The 16727-nt window shown below is 37.8% G+C and overlaps 1 protein-coding gene across 1 annotated transcript in view; it reads right to left on the bottom strand.

Annotated features, from left to right (window-relative positions):
• Positions 1–16269, bottom strand: part of LOC149811527 (cytochrome c oxidase assembly factor HCC1-like) — a 43638-nt gene extending 27369 nt beyond the window's left edge. The window contains exons 1-6 of the mRNA XM_089993818.1: positions 16217–16269; positions 16046–16121; positions 7722–7898; positions 2865–2955; positions 957–1169; positions 398–487 (exon numbers count right to left, since the gene is read on the bottom strand). Of these exons, the coding sequence (XP_089849944.1) occupies positions 398–487; positions 957–1169; positions 2865–2955; positions 7722–7898; positions 16046–16121; positions 16217–16218 (649 nt within the window). The 5' untranslated portion in view covers positions 16219–16269. The remainder of the gene's footprint in view (positions 1–397; positions 488–956; positions 1170–2864; positions 2956–7721; positions 7899–16045; positions 16122–16216) is intronic.
• Between the last annotated feature and the right edge of the window lie 458 nt (positions 16270–16727).

The following is a 16727-nucleotide window of genomic DNA, read 5'->3' as shown; positions in this document are numbered from 1 at the left end:
ACTTGGACACAACTTCCTTTGTGTTAGGTGAAGTCCACCACATTGAGGTCCATTTCTATCCAAAAGTAGATTTAGTTAACCCTAATCAAGTTCATTTTTATCTATATTATATATAAAAATACATAAATGCACACACATACACGTAGTGTTAACTTAAATCTGTTAAAAATTATATATATATATATATATACACCCTCCCCGCACCCAAGTTTTTTTAAAGTGCCGCATCGCCGCACCCGCACCTATGTGACATAGCTTACAATTGTATTATTGCTTATGTTTTGTTCAACATTAGAAATTATACAAATAACACCATTCATGGTTTCTAAAAGCATAGTTCTGACAACACTAAAAGAGTAATATCAGCAACAATGAATAAGTTAAAATGGAAAGTAACCTCCAACATATTCACGAACTTGCTCAACAGTGTCTCTTTCTGGATCTACTGAAATAAATACAGGTACAACTTCTATACCAGCCTTTTGTTCTGCAAAAAGAGAATAACTCAGGCATGTGAGAAAAATTTGTTGAACTATTACTCAGCATAAGAAGAACAAGAATAATCAACTCTAGCAAAGTTGATAATTCTCCTTGTGCAAAAAAATGAAAACTTCCTAAAGAAGCTTCTAGCACAACATCAAGCCTCTTTAAGTTGATCAAATTAAATGTTCATCAAATGAAAAATGAAGCAGCCTGAATTGATGAGAATTTGCTCATTCAATTAAATATGTCATACAAGTAGAGAAGTATCTTGCCAACATTCCTTTTAAAATGGTAAAGATTCAATTAGACTTCTGTAAATGATTATTATGAAAAAAAACTTCTATAAATGAAGAAGTATTGGCAAGGCCCCATAAACTGACAGAGTTGACTCAGATGAAGCATAAATATAAATATATCTTTCTTAGTTTATTTGCATGGAAGTGGTAACTTCAAAATAGATTGTGGGAACTTACTTATTCCATCAATTGCCATGACTAGCTTTTGTAGCTCTTCAGGACATATATCAGGACAATGTGTAAATCCAAAATATATCAAGGTCCACTTCCCCAAAAAGTCCTTTTCAGTTACAGGCTTCCCGTCATGATTCATCAGCTTGAAAGGACCCCCGATAGCTGCTCTACCCACTGATGGCCCTTGCCTTACTGCAGTTGAAGCTGCTTTTAGCTCTGCAACAATCAAGAATGAGATGAAGTTGTGACAACCAATGAAAGTGTTTTTCAAATATGTAATCTAGGGTCAAAACCAACACTTAAGGGATTGAATTGTGGAGTTCACAAAAGTTCAAAAAATTTTGTGGAATTCAAGCACTCAAAGCATCCAATGGATGAAGGTACAATTGCCAAATGACAGAATGGTTTCTAACAGATAAGCCACATAGGTGGGGATAGAATGAAGAAAATAGGAGAGCAAGCTATAAATGCTATTGATTACAGATAAAACAACTATACTGATTGCCCTACCCACAATAGAGACGGTTTAGTCAAGTGGAATTTTCCTGTCATGCCAACCTGGAGATAAAAGCGTTTAACACTACGGAATTAAGCCTTTCAAAAAAACCACTATGGACTTAAGTCAGACTTTGACAGCATCTTACTCATCATAGCTAATCATTCTTTATGGTGAGAAGAAGTGCTGACAAAAAGCATTCAAGAAAAAGGGAGGTTTGGAAATTTCTACTTTATGACGGAGAGAAGTGGAAAAGATTCTCCGGACAGATTGCTGGGAAATATGCAAGGCCATTCTTTTAGCAGTACGAATGAGACCAACCATTTCTAACAAACGAATCAAATATACGAAAGCGTCTTCGAGTGAGACACTTTTGCTATCAGTTATTCACCAGAACAAATAAACCATCAAAAACTGCAATCTATTTCTCTAGTTATAGCTGAGTAGGAACGTAGTAAAACTAGGCATAATAAAGAAAATTTTAGCCAGTAGAGAACAATAATGTAAAAATGAAAAAATTACAATCAATAAATAGAATAACAGTTTTTTCCTTCAGACATGCATGCATGAATGCAAGGACTTCTACCATGCAACAAGGGGAAAATAATTCATAATGAAGAAAAATTGACTTTTTTTTAGAATACCAGCACAGTAATTATCTTCCTCCAAACACCCATGAACACGAGCATACTCATTCATGCACATATACCCATCAGGTACAGAAGACAAATGTGGATCTGAAATAACAATCTTTTGATTCTTGAAAAAACAAATTTAATATTTTATTTGCCGCAGATATATACACATGTATACAAGCAAGGGTTTATAACCCTGTACCAGGGGAAAGAAATTCAGAATGAACAAAATGTTAATCAAATTAATAGAATAACAACCCGTAAATACTTTCCTCCAGGGACAATGTCTGCACGAGCACAAACCCTACCTGGCACAAGGATGTGAAATATGACTTCTTTTGAAAAAAGAGACACAATATGCTGTATAAAGAAAGAAAAATATACAAAAGGTGATTAAAAGTCATCAAAGGTGTTATATGAATCTTGTAATAAAGATTGTTCTTGATCAGTTATCCCACCAGGTTCAATTGGTCTAAACTCCTAGAGTGGCAAGAGACGTAACTTAGGCAACTCAATTTACCTACTTATGGAAATAACCTAGCATGGCAAAAATACAGGAGAACAAAAAAAAATACATGCAAATAGATGATGCATGCAAGAGACAGGAAAAAAAAGCACATAAAAGTCAAGCATAAATTTTGCATTAAGATTCAAATTTTTCTTTTTTCTTTTCAGTTTTGCAGAATCTCTTTGCAAGTGGAACATTGCAAGAGATATCAACAAATGTTCTCTTGCAATAACAATAATTTCTACTCATTCAAACTCACCAGAATTATATACCTTCAATATGATGTTTCTTCTCTCTGTCATAGTAATATACTAGACCAGCTCCAGTAAGGGCCAGCAAGAAAAAACTCAACCATGACACTGGCTGCAAAACCATAGTAAGAGAATCATAAACATTTGGACTAAATACAAATAAATCAAAGCAACTGGTGGTACATTTTCTAGCAGCAGAAATATTGTTAAATACTAATGAAATCCAATATGGATCACAAATATAGTAGATGTAAATATTTTGCCAGCCACAGTATATGAGCTCATAGTGACGATACACTGGATAGATATCTTTGAAACTCAGTTTCATCACATGATTAAAGAAAAAAAGAACAGAACAAAATGAAGTCATGGTAAAAGATTGAAGTTCAATGCTATAAGATGAATTATTAACATCAGAAAATAGTGACCCTGGAGACTTTCCAACTGAGGAAATTGATCAATTTGATTCTGCATATGTATCTGTGAGGTATGCAGTCTAGTTCTGGGAGTTTTACTTAATTTGGATTATTTGGGACTTTTTTTTTTGTGGTTATAGTCATGCGAGTCGAATAGCAGTTTGGATCTGGGCCAATTCTCCAAAGGGGTGGGACTAGCAAGTAGTCTAGAAGGTTAATTAGGATTAGGAAGGATTCCTATAATTGTTGTATGGAGGTGTTGGTATTTAGTTTTCCACGTTAATCATATTGGAGGCCCCCTTAGCCTCTTCATGCCAAGACCAGTTTGGACATGAAGACAGCTCCAAGCTGTTCAACATCCAAGCCGGCTACTGCACCCTCATTAGAGAGAAAATTGTTACTTGAAAGAGTCAGAAGCAAGATGTTGGGGCAAGATCTAGTGTTGAGGCAGAGTAAAGAGCTATCGGCAAGATCTAGTGCTGAGGCAGAGTACAGAGCTATTGTGCTCAGCAAGTGAACTAACTTGGTAACAAATTCTCATTACGGAGGTTGGGTTCGATGTGAAACTTCCTATGGACATGCACTGTCATAATGAGGCGACCACCAAGACCTGGTACAAGGTTCGCCCTTAAGCTTGGCCACAATGATATTGTGAGGATCTCATCTGATAAACGCCAGAAAAAGCTAAGCCAAGCCAGACATAACGGCACACATTGAGGACTGACAGCATTGACTAACAATTGGTATTAGAGCCAGTTTCTTGACGCTGCACCATGACAATCTGAAAGCTTCAATTGGAGTTGGAATCTTTGTGGGAACAGCAACAGACACGGCAACGTGAGAATCAAGCCCAACAACGTGAGATGCAAACCAGCAAAGGATAGCCGAACAACATTCGATCATGGGAATGTCAGGGATGAAGTCCGTTGTTTTTTATGACATGAATCTCAACTTGGCATATCAACATAGGACCAATTCATAAAGGCCATCACAATCAGGTTTGGTCCTTTGACTTGCCTCAATTTCAATGTTGAACTCTCGACGATTTGCGAACCAGCAGCAGACAAGAATACCAAAGTGAGTTTGAAAATCTCTGCAACATGAATTTGGGTTGGCCTCAAGAGGTGTTCCATAGGTCCTTCATTGGGGCTTGCCGGAGGATTTGATGATTGAAATGTAAGCAGCCCAACCTCAGTCATTGCTAGAGTGCTTTGATCTTGAGAAGAATGGTAGTCAGTTAACCAGGCAAGCAACTTGTAGTGTTGATGCACAGTGGAGCAACAACCATCCCAAAGATTCATTTCAGTTTTCTATTTGATTTTATGCCATACAGACATAAGAAAATACTAGTGTTCTTGAGCAGATTTGCAGCATAATATATATATATATATATATATATATATATATATATATATATATATATATATATATATATATATATGTTGTTTGCTTTTTGAACAGCTTCACAACAATATATATATATATGATGTTTGTGTTCGAACATAAAATTTTGATTAATTATGTGTGTTTCATGATCACTGAAAAATTTTGCAATGCTAATTTATTGTGGTAATGTTTTATCCACTGACAAGCCGTTAAGGGCCATGAGAATGTGTTGCTTACGAAATATTAAATTGTGATTTTTGCACTACAAAATGATTTTATTGAAAATTGGCTTTCCTGAATTAATTACACTGTTGAACTTGATAGGGGCAAGGGCCCGAATTTGTTATTGCATGTGGATTTGCATAATTGTTCTTGTGTAAAGAACTTTTAATTAATTAAGATGGTAAAAGAGACTAAAAGTGTAATAATTCTCTTCTCTAGTGTCCCTCTGAAAGGATCGGAACCTTAGAGCAGTCATGGGGGACCGTGAGGATACTAAACACCATTTGCATTTGTTGTTCCTAAAAAACCGATGTGTGGTTTATGTTCCCGGCCACGATTGTAGGGAACTTTCAACCATTTTGCCCGAGGTGGAGGTGTTGAATCAACTATAATTATTGGTATACCAAAAAAGTGACGCCAATGGATGATGATTTCCTTAATGTCCTGACATTAGGTGACGATTCATAATGTTTCGATTAACGGTGATGATTCATGATATCGGTCGAGGAATGAACAAGTGTAGAACTCAGTAATTAATATATAAATTGTGTGTTAAGTTATGAAGAATTTTCTTGGATCTTGAGAACTTTACCTGTTTTGAGTATCTGTGGGTTTGTAAGAAAGTGAAAATTAAATTTGTGAGCATTAAATACAGACATGCATGCAAAAGCAATTCTGATAATTTAACTTAAAAAGTTATTCATGCATGTTGCATTGATTCATGCATCCCTGAATGTTTGATTTAGCATAAAATTGTTAAGTGTTTGTTTGAACTGCGTATATGGTAAATTTGTTCTGATAATATGTTACTTGTGATTTGTTCTAATAATATATTACTTGTGATTTTGTCTTAAATTTATCCTTGATTTACTTTATGTTGTTTTTTTACTGTTGGGAATTTAGAAGGTCTCGTACGAGAACTTCGGTTCTTACTCGTTTTTTAAAAATATTTTTCAGACACTGAGGCTCCATGGTGATGGGACTGGCTGGCTGGAGGACTCGAGGGTTATGGATATGGTAGCTTGAGTTCTAACGGATATGGATGTTTTGTCTTTTTGTTTTGGGAATAATCTGAAACGTCATTGAGACTATTCAATTAAGTTTAATACAATTTCAGTTTAGTTTAAATTTATTCTATGTCAGAAATGGTTGAATATTAAAGTTGTAATGTGCCCATAGTCCTTGGGAGGTTTTTCATACTTATTTTAAATAAAAAAAATTGCACTTTTCGAGGGTCAGTTTGGGGTCGTTACAAAGCACCTGGGTGCTAACTAAAAATTTTGACCACATGAATGGAGGATACTAGGGAAAGAAATCCCATCCCACATGTCCATGCAACAACGATCTCCTCACTATCACATTCGATGACTAAAAAAGACAGAATAAATGAAGTCAGGAAGCAAGCATATTATATTCAAGTGGAAAATGACAAATACTTTTCTTTCCCAAAAAGAAACAAAAATTTCTCATATTCATCATCCATCTATAAGCAATTGGTTTTCCATATGGACATCATCTATACTTCAATATACTTCTTTTGATGACTAAGGGCATGTTTGTGATGCCCTATGATTCTTAGATTTTCTCAAGATCCTGTGATTGTAAATCACAACAGTTTCTCAAGGTTAATAAAACATGAGAAAAGTACAACTTGTGATTGTGATTGCCAGCAGTGATTGTTCTTGCCTTGAATCTTGTGAAAGTTGGCCACAATATTGGCCCTGTGACCAACAATTACAGCTTCTACTTTTTCAGATGTGATTGTTCATCCCCACCTGTGACCAAAGCAAACATCAAACATGCCCTAAGCTTCCTAAAGTTTGCACATACCCTCAGTATGAACCAGCAAACTTCCTTTGAAAAAGTACCAGGATGAACAGGACAGATGGAATGTTACAATTACTAGTAGAACCAAATTTAATGCACACAAATTATAGCATTACAATAATGTGATGTAACTTTAAATCATCTACAAAGAGAAGATGGCTCTTTTTTGCTTAAAAATATGGATGCAAGTGGAGACTTTTAGTTTTAGAATGTGGTTTATTAGAGATCTGATACTGAAAAAACGTTGTCCACAGTTTCCTTTGGAATGATAAATGGCGTCGGTATGCTTAAAATACTATATTCAGCAAATAATTTAGTGGTTTTCCAGGACTATAAGGACTCAAAACCGGAATGAATTGGGTCCTGTTGAGAGCCTTGTAGCCACTTCTATGTTGTGAACCAGAAATCTCTAGCATTTTTCACAAACGACCATACATGGCTTAGTATTTTGAATTAGAGTTTGAATGGCCAAAAACAGTGCTTTTGGGATGAGAATTTGGCTCAGGCAAGGCACGGAGACAACACAAAACTGATGTACAACAACAAGAAGCCCCTTCCCACCAATTTCAGGCCCCATGTGACAGAAACCTACCAGACATAGGCAGAGTATGCCTAATCAAGAGACCATATCTCAATAAATAAAATAGGAAAGTATATTCTTTAGTAGCTAATATCTCTTAGTGTGTCAATCTCCATATAAAGGATCATATATGTCCATAGCTCAATAGGCTTTCATCCATTTCAAAGAAAGGAGAACTCATATGTTGCAACAAAAAATTTCTCGGAAGAATAAGAGAAGAAAAGTAACCACAAGGACTTAATATTAACCACAAAACCTTAACTGCACAAGGAGAAAAAAGTAACCTGTTATGACATACATGCATGTAGAATTGGACTTATATCTTGTACCTTTATGAATAACAAATGACAAGAAAAACAAATAATCTCACTAAACTTTTTAAGTACAATTGGTTAACAGGATTCAAATTAATTGAAAAGGGAAAAAAGAATGTGTTTAGATACAAACCCCACCACGAACAGGCTTTCCTGCAGTTCCTGTCGCATCTGAGCTTCCTCTTTTCTCCTCTCCATATGTAGCCTTTGCAGGTGTCTCATTAAGAGAGGACCCAGGTTCTACTGCACTACTAGCCAAATGTCTGAAGATGAATGGTGAAGTCCATCCTACAGGGTCAGGTGGGACAACCTATAGAATAATTTGGAAAAACAACAATCTTATCAAACCTTCTATGAAATGTAGAGTACTCAGCCTTCTTTGGTTCAATTAAGAAAATTATATTTAACAAAAAATAAAAAGAGAGAATGTAAAAAATACACTAATGATATAGATGTTCAGATTCTTTATGCACTCCAGTAGTTAGTTATTCTACACTCTAATGCAAAGAAAATGTGGTTATCAAATACATTATGGAGGTTTCTCAATATGCAGCTGTTGCATGTCAACCTCCACATGTATTAACTAAAAGCAAGCACAAGCAAAAGGCCACATTCCAAAAATCCATGATATTGTGCTTATGCAAGGGAACTATGGCAGAATCAAAGTGATACCACAGCTGAATATTGGGAGACCCGTACAGCAGTGCAGAGAGAGAGAGAGTTGGCTTTTCTTAAGTAAAAGAAAGAAGACTTATAAAGAGGATGAAATGTATAAAACAACATCAGAAAGGCATCAGCCTTAGCATGAAAAAATGAGCAAAATAAAATCATTTGCACCCAGTGCTCCCATTCTAGGACTTCATGTCCAACTTATCCATCCCAGCCATCTATCTCTTGAACATAAAGATATGGAGCTCTAAATGTGTCAATCTAGTATGATTAGATGTACATGCAAAAAATTCTTTGATTTCTTTCTTTTTAGCGCACCACAATGATAATGATGGTCAGCATTTCCAAACAAGGGAGCTGCTTAGTCCCACTATGTTTATGCCAATATACCAGGATCATGATCCGAAATCAGGAGATTCCCAAAAACTCCATTCCCCTAATTTCACATGAAGATTCTGCTGTGTTATTACATGATACACAATACCCAAGAAGGTCAAAGCATCTACCCATCAGATTCCTCACAATGAGGACATCTAGGGCTGTCAACAGGTCGGGTTTGACCCGGATACCTGACCCAACACGGTTCTATTTTGCCAGGTTTGGCTAAAAAAAATAAAAACCCAGTAAAATTTAATTCATGTTTGGGTCTTTTTTTATTTAACCCAGCTGAGTTCAGGTATGAGCTTTCAAATTAAAGCATTAGATTGGGAAATCCAACCCGGTAGACTATGTAGTCAAAATCGCCAACTAGGCACCTAATCACCCTTGGCATCTGGTCAATGCCTAGTCCGGGGCACTTAGGCACCCGGACCTAAAAGGTCTTGATTAGTCCAACTAGTACCCGCCTAGGCCACTTAGGTGCCGACTAGTCCAAGCCTAGGTCCAAACTTGTTTATATATATATACATCAAAAAAAATTCTTCATATAAATAAATAAATATATATATACATGAATATGTGCAATGCATGTATAGATTCGATTAAGTCTTATACAAATATATATTATTGTAAATTTTGTATTTCCTTATTCTTTTTCTTTCGGGTTCCGAGTAATCTCGCCTAGGCCTTATAGATATCTGCCGCCTAGGCGCCGACTAGTGCTTTTGACTACATAGCCGATAGAAGAATCACTGAATCGGGGATCCAAGATTCCAAACAGATTATGCAAAAAGGTTAAATATGTTTCAATTAAAAAAACATAAATGCTTTCAGCAGGATTCGAACCCCAAACGATCGCTTCACACCCAACACCTTAACCAACACGCCAAGAAGCATTTGATATGACCTGTTGACAGCACTAACTTCATCTAAGGAAACCAGCCACCTAAAATTTGATGCCCTAGGGTCTAGTCCAGGAATACCAGAATGCTTGTCTCGTAAGACTGCAACATTGGCTTCAGCAAAGATAGATAACATGATTCAACTATATGCCCCATGTGATATCTTTTACTCCATCTTCAATGGAATTCCTACCTGTCTATTCTATTCTGTGATATTGTTCTTCCCATCTTCAATGAAATTCGTATTTGTCCATTGCATTCTTTTGGGGACCTCGCAAGCTCCACATCCCAAAAAAGAGTGTCAAAGAATACCAAACCCTCCATACCATATGATGACAGAATTCTTAATAATCCTTTGATTTCTTCCGGTTCAGGTATATCACTAGGCTATCAGCAGCCACCATTTCCAAACAGGAATAAAGTATCTTATTCATGGATTCACGAAAATGTGCAAAAGCTCTATTGGCGTCTGCTATTCTGAGTCTCTTCCTTTTTGCATATGACATGAGACACTTAGTCTCTTCCTTTCTGCATATGGCATGAGCCGCTTAGTCCTATGTTTAGCCCAAGTTTCCATAACCATGGCTCCAAAATTAAGAGACCGCAAAAAGTGCTCAATCTTTCCCAACCAAATTTTTGAGCTCCTTGAAAAAGTTGATTTCCCATAACATATGTAGGGAAGATTCTGTCATTATACAAAAATATAAGAAGTGTAAAATTGTCTATGAAGAGACAATACGCATACAAGCATAAATACTTTATAAAAGAAGTGTACGAAGACACCCTCACAACACTTGAACAAAATACGCAAAAAGCGTAAAAATAGCAAACATGCAATAATGCATGTATTTGATAAAAGGAACAAATGCTTGAGACTCTCAAGCTTAGGAAATACAAGGGGGAACACCCCTATTTATACAAGTGCCAAAAGGTGCAAAGGGGGGGCTCCCAAAGGAGTCGTTGGGGGGCCCAACGACTCTATTGGGGGACCCCCAATGCACTTTAAATAAAAAATAAAAAGAAAAAGTAAAAAAATGAATTACAAAAAAATAAATAAGAAAATTACAACATATTCCAAATGGAATATGCGCAAGACAGGAAATTACAAGAATACCCTTTTCGGGTAAGAATATATAAATATATATATTTATATATAGAGATATATATGTACATATAATATATTATATGTATATGTATCTCTATGTATATAAATATATATATTTATATTTACAATAATGTTTTTAGGAGACACATTTTAACAAGAAGGTAACGGTCTCTGCCCATAAGATTCCATAGATAGGATCCCAGATTGCTAATTTCAGAAGAGACTGCACAATTGGTTCTATCAGATATAGATAACACAATTTAATTGAGTATGTAACCCCCATGTTATATTTTCCATGGCATCTTCACTTAGGGGTGGAAAAGGAGTCAGCCTAGCCAGACATACAACTGCTTAGCTTCTCCCTACTGGTTTTTAAGGATACTAGCCTGGAGACAACCCAGCCCATTTGTAAAAGGGTCAGGTTTTCCTTCTTAATAAGCATGAGTCATAAGACAGCCCATTGGAAGAAATGGATCTTACAGGTCAGGTTAGGTCAAGTGTTGACTTCTATGACAAAACCACATGGTTTTTTAGAAGCCAACAACTCTCGAGCATCTGCTACGCTGATGGTCTCTAGGGTGGAGATTGCTGTGAAACCCTAGAACTTGAAAGGGAATGACAAGAAACCCTAATCAATATTTTTGGATGTTATTTAATAAGGATTGTCGAGTCTTCCCAGTAACTTGCAGTTTGACCCAGGCCCAACCCATTATTAATCAGGTTGGTGTTTGGCTTGATCCCTAAAACAACAGGACCTAAACCCTTATACAAACTCAGCCCAAGGTGGGTAGGGTCAGCTTGGCCCAGCATGCCACCCGATCCATTTCCCACCCCTATCTTCATTGTGATTTCTTTCAAAAATATAGCACAGAATTCCATCAACTCTCCATATTCCAATTCAATAAAGAACCTCCTAAGCTCCATGTCGGAATGTTGAAGAATATCAATCCTCTATACTAAATAATCTATTTATCAATGTGGTTCATGGTTCGGATACAACAGAAACAGGATCCTCTCATTCCCCACCTATCGAGGGCCTCACCATGTGGGGTTCCTTTGTTAGCATTCCCAAATCAGCAAAGGTTCAGATATCTCAAAGACACAAATCGGCATGGATTCCTGAACAGTCAAGGCTCGAGAGCGAGATTATAGATTGTTTGTTCAATTGGATTTTACGGTTCAATGTTGAATGAAGAGCAAAAGAGTGGTCTTTTTAGATGAAAGACTCATGGATTTAATAACATGATGTACAGGAACACTGCAAACCACTACAACATCAACATCTAGGCGTATCACTAGCGTCCCACATGCTTTTTGCCAATTATTTCTCCGCAACCCCACGTACCAAAGAAAGAAAACCGAAAAAAAAAGAAGAGAGGTATTTACCTTCTCGATGGATCCATAATGAAAGAAGAATCTGATGGTGTGGGAACTGGGAGAAGGAAGAAGAGGATTGCAGAAAGAGAGTGAGAGGCCCTCGCTCGAAGCAGCCAAGAGTGGAGGGCTCTGTCGTTGGTGGCAGCAGCAGCAGCGATGGAGGCATCGGAGGAGGAGGAGAGGAGCGCACCACCGATGTTGCCACCCTTGCCGGAGAGATGCAACACACGCACCGACCGACGAAACATTGGCACACTTAAACACAACACTTCTTCCTTGAGACTCTTTCTGCTGCTACTACTGAATGAAAACGAGAAGACGTAAGCCCTAGCGAAATATTTTTAAAATTATTTTGGGCGTACCAGGCAGCCTGGATGCTTTATCGCCCATTGTTCTTCAAAAATTTCCGACCCCACCCATAACCCGATGGACTGACACGAACCCAAGCAATACGAAAGCAAGTTGATTCAGGCCCCAAGGGAGGTTGGTGTAGCGGGGAGAGGCCTTGGCTGCCAAACGGGCAGTCAAGGTTCGATTCTCATGGGCATCGCCCCTCTGCGCAAGCCAATGCGTAGGATAGTCTCTGGGGGCAGGGGTCCTAGCCTCAGAGTTTTACGCAGCCGGCACGACAACCATAGGTATGGCAAGATGAGCCAACGCGATCAGGTCTTCGTGCCAGGTGCGCTTTCTTTGGGTTATAAATTCCAAAAAAAAAAACTGATTCGGTTTATTTTCTAAACAGCTTTTCAAAAGACTTAAATCATTTTAATATTTTCTGACATTTCTCATTTGTTGTATTTTTTAGGAAAAGCAAAAATGAAATTAAATTAAGCATAACAAACCAAGCCTTAGAGAAGATGAGCTATCCTCTCTAGGAGGAATATAAATACACACCAAAAATCAACTGAACAGCACAAATACAGGTAAAAGCTACTAAGCATACGGGGCCAATGATAAGTCTCATTCCAACCAGACCATCGTAATCACGTCAGCTAATCTTGTTGTGTCATCCCCAATACCTGCGAGATTGATGAAGCCTTATCCTAAAGATATTATTGCTCCTTTCTTCCCACACCCTCTATCAGGCACTACAGATCCACCATTTCCAAATGCTATGCTGCCTCTTAGAGTAGCGCAGCTTGCTAGGATCAATAAGTAGCTGACGAAAACAAGATTAAGGATCAACTGACAATGAAATATCTGGCCAGACAAACGCAAATAGGCCCTGGAAGAACCTGCAAAACCAAAGCAGGTGGTGCACTATTTCCAAATCACCACAACAAAGAGGGCACACTATGAGCAGCTGAACCCCTAATTTTTGAAACCTGTCCTGAGTGTTAATTCTCTCAACGACAAGCACTCGTGCAAGGAACTTTTCTCTATGTGAAGAACCTCTTGACCAGATTGCCTGATGGGGGAGGATGTCCATATCAGGTACCAAAGATGTCAAATAACACTAAGCAGAAGAGAACACCCCCATTGGCTGAGAGATTCCAGAAAACCATAGAGGTGACTTCCCCAATAGTGATGTTGCTGATGAATAAATCGAATGTCGTTGCTATTCCTTTCCAACAAATGGAACTCTTTTTCCATGAACATGAAGGCCTCCAAGAGGAAACTGGGCCAGACAAATCATATTTTTCATAAAAACCACCAAAGGCGATACTTCATTTACAAAACGCCACCACCAGTTACAAAGGATGGCCCTGTTCATGAGACCAAGTTTACGAATGCACATACCACCCCTGACAATAGGCATGGTGACTGAAACCCAAGCGACAAGAGATTTGGATGTGCGATAGCCGCCCCTTAGAAACTCTCTTAGGTGACAGTTTATGCACGCTTCTATTCGGTTCAGTTCGATACAGGTTCATAATTGGAATCGAGGGTCATGGTTCTGACAATATTTACCAACCCAGTTCGGATGTAAGTTAAAAATGCAGAGCCTGTTTTAAGTCAGTGCAGGTTCAATTTTAACGAAAACTAGTCTAAACTTAACTTGATTCAAAAAAATGATTCCTCAACGAAATTTTGATAAGCTGAGATCTATGTTGCTAGAGTTCGAAGCCATGTTTCAGATTTCACCCAAGAAAGAGGAGACTCAATAACCCCAAAATGAGTTCATGATTGTTGTCAATGCCTCATGCGGACGGGGGCATGGGCGTCAGAATCTTGATAATAGAGGTGCTAGTATTCTTCCTACACCAACTTCAAGTAATGGAAATCGATAGAATGTTACTTGCCAAATGTGTGGGAAATGTGGTTACAGTTGCTCGAACAGTTACTGGAGGTATGTTCCAACATATCGCTAGCCTACGGTCCCATATCCAGCCTGATTTCATCAGTTTGCTCCATCTGGCAATCAGCCCACTCCTGGTAATATCAGATGTCCCCGACCAGGCAGATTATAATGTTATCTATAATCCTGGCTATGCTCCCTGAGTGGCTTCTACACCTTATGTTGCTAGTCTTTCCTAAGATTTGGATGCCTTGTCTACCTCTTTTAATCAAATGGGACTGCAAGGTAGCTCTTCTGGTGCTCCATGGTTATGCAATTCCCCAAATATTCCAGCATGGACAGCATCTGGACCAACCATCTACGCATAATTCGTAGTTCGTTATGCTTAATTTAATTTCATTTTTGCTTTACCTAAGAAAACAGCAAATGAGACATGTCAGAAAAATATTAAAATTATATTAAAATATTAAACTGATTTAAGTCTTTTGAAAGAATGTTTAGAAAATAAACCGAATCAACTTTTTTTTTAATTAATAACCCGAAAAAAGTGCACCCAACACAAAGACCTGGTCGCACTGGCTCATCCTGCCATACCTATGATCATCATGTAGGCTGCGTAAAACTCCGAGGCTAGGATCCCTGCCCCCAGGGCCTATGCTACGCATTGGCTTGCGCAGAGAGGTGACGCCCATGAGAATCGAACCTTGACAGCCTATCTAGCAGCCAAGGCCTCGCCCCACTAAGCCAACCCCCCTTGGGGTCCGAATCAGCTTGCTTTCGTATGGCTTGGTTGGGTTCGTGTCAGTTCATCGGGTTATGGGTGGGATCGGGAATTTTTGAAAAACAATGGGTGGTAAAGCATCTACGCTGACTGGTCCGCCAACAGTAATTTAAAAAATATTTTGTTAGGACTTTTGTCTCCTCGTTTTCATTCAGTAGTAGCAGCAGGAAGGGTCCTAAGGAAGAAGTGTTGTGTTTGAGTGCGTCAATGTTTCGTCAATCGGTGTGTGGGTTGCATCTCTCCGGCAAGAATGGTGACATCGGTGGTGCACTCCTCCTCTGTCGCTGCTGCTGTCGCCAATGGCTGAGCCCTCCACTCTCGGTTGCTCCGAGCAAGAGACCCTCTCTTCTTCTGTGATCCTCTTCTTTCTCTCAATCCTGCCACCATCAAATTCTTCCTTCATTACCATTTCGTCAAGAAGGTAAATACCTCTCTCCTTTTTTTTCTGTAGTACTTGGGGTTGCCGAAAAATAATAGGTAAAAAAATTGTTGGACGCTAATGATATGCCTTGATGTCGATGTTGTAGTGGTCTGCGGCGTTCATGTGTATCGTGTGATTAAATCCACGAGTCTTTCATCTACAAAGATTTCTCCTTTGCTCTTCTTTCAACATTATCAAAAGAAGAAAAAAACAAAGAATCTTAAAATTCAATTGAACAAACAATCTATAAGCTCATTAGAGAGAACTGATGTGGTGGTGGTGTTATGATCCCCTCCTTGATCCTCTATTTCTCCCAAAACATACCAAAATTGTAGACCTACTAGAAGAAATAAAAAGCAAAGAAATCATTATCATGTCCAAGTCATAAATCATTAAAATTTGTAATGCAGGAACCTGCTAAAAACAGAACCCTGAACATTGCTCATACATTATAATCATAATCATAATATAGAAGATCATTGCCTTTTGCAAGATTTTGAAAGAAACAATTGAACACTTTTAACGAGAATAAACCAGCACAAAAAATTTAAAATAACTAAAGTAAATGCATAATGAATTGTATACCAAGTATGAATGTGAAGTGATAAATTTGCGTCTACTGCTCAAAGAAATGTGATTCAGTATCTTCATCATCACCAACCTGTGAAACAAAAAAAGTTTATTAAATCAATCATAATAAAAAATTAAACTACACAAATTAACATGAAGATATTTAGTTTATGGATTGGTTCTTACATTTTTAACAAATTCACAAATAGAGGAGCCCACTGAGATGACAAGAGTACCCAAAGACCTACCTATTGAGATCTAATTAAACAATGAAATGGCTGCTTCTGAACAACTGTTCAAAACCCCATATTAACAACATTTGGATCAGACAAGCAATTCAGAAAACCACTAAAGCTCTTTAGAAGTCTGAAGCAAAAACAATTGTATCATAGAGAAAGAAAGAGTGCCATTTTCCACTAATTAGCATGGTTGGCTTTCTCGGAACTCGTATCAGATCGCCTGATTGCAAATCAGTGACTCCGACGAGTCATCCCGGTGACTCTGACGAGTCAAGTTTTTTTTATATCTATTAACCTTCAAAGTCATTAACAATATACGATTGAAACATTCTGAAACAACAATTTCTAAACAAACAAGTAAAGGGAAAAAAGAAAGAAAAAAACAGCCAGCTGATTTCTCAGAATTTCAACCATTAATCACAACGATGAAACAACAGAATATGGTCACAATAAAAACA

This window comes from Nuphar pumila, chromosome 17, assembly GCF_984573655.1.
Source record: "Nuphar pumila chromosome 17, dmNupPumi1.hap1.1, whole genome shotgun sequence".
Lineage (NCBI taxonomy): Eukaryota > Viridiplantae > Streptophyta > Magnoliopsida > Nymphaeales > Nymphaeaceae > Nuphar > Nuphar pumila.
Note: the sequence above shows the minus strand (reverse complement) of the source record. Positions and strands in the feature narration are given on the sequence as shown.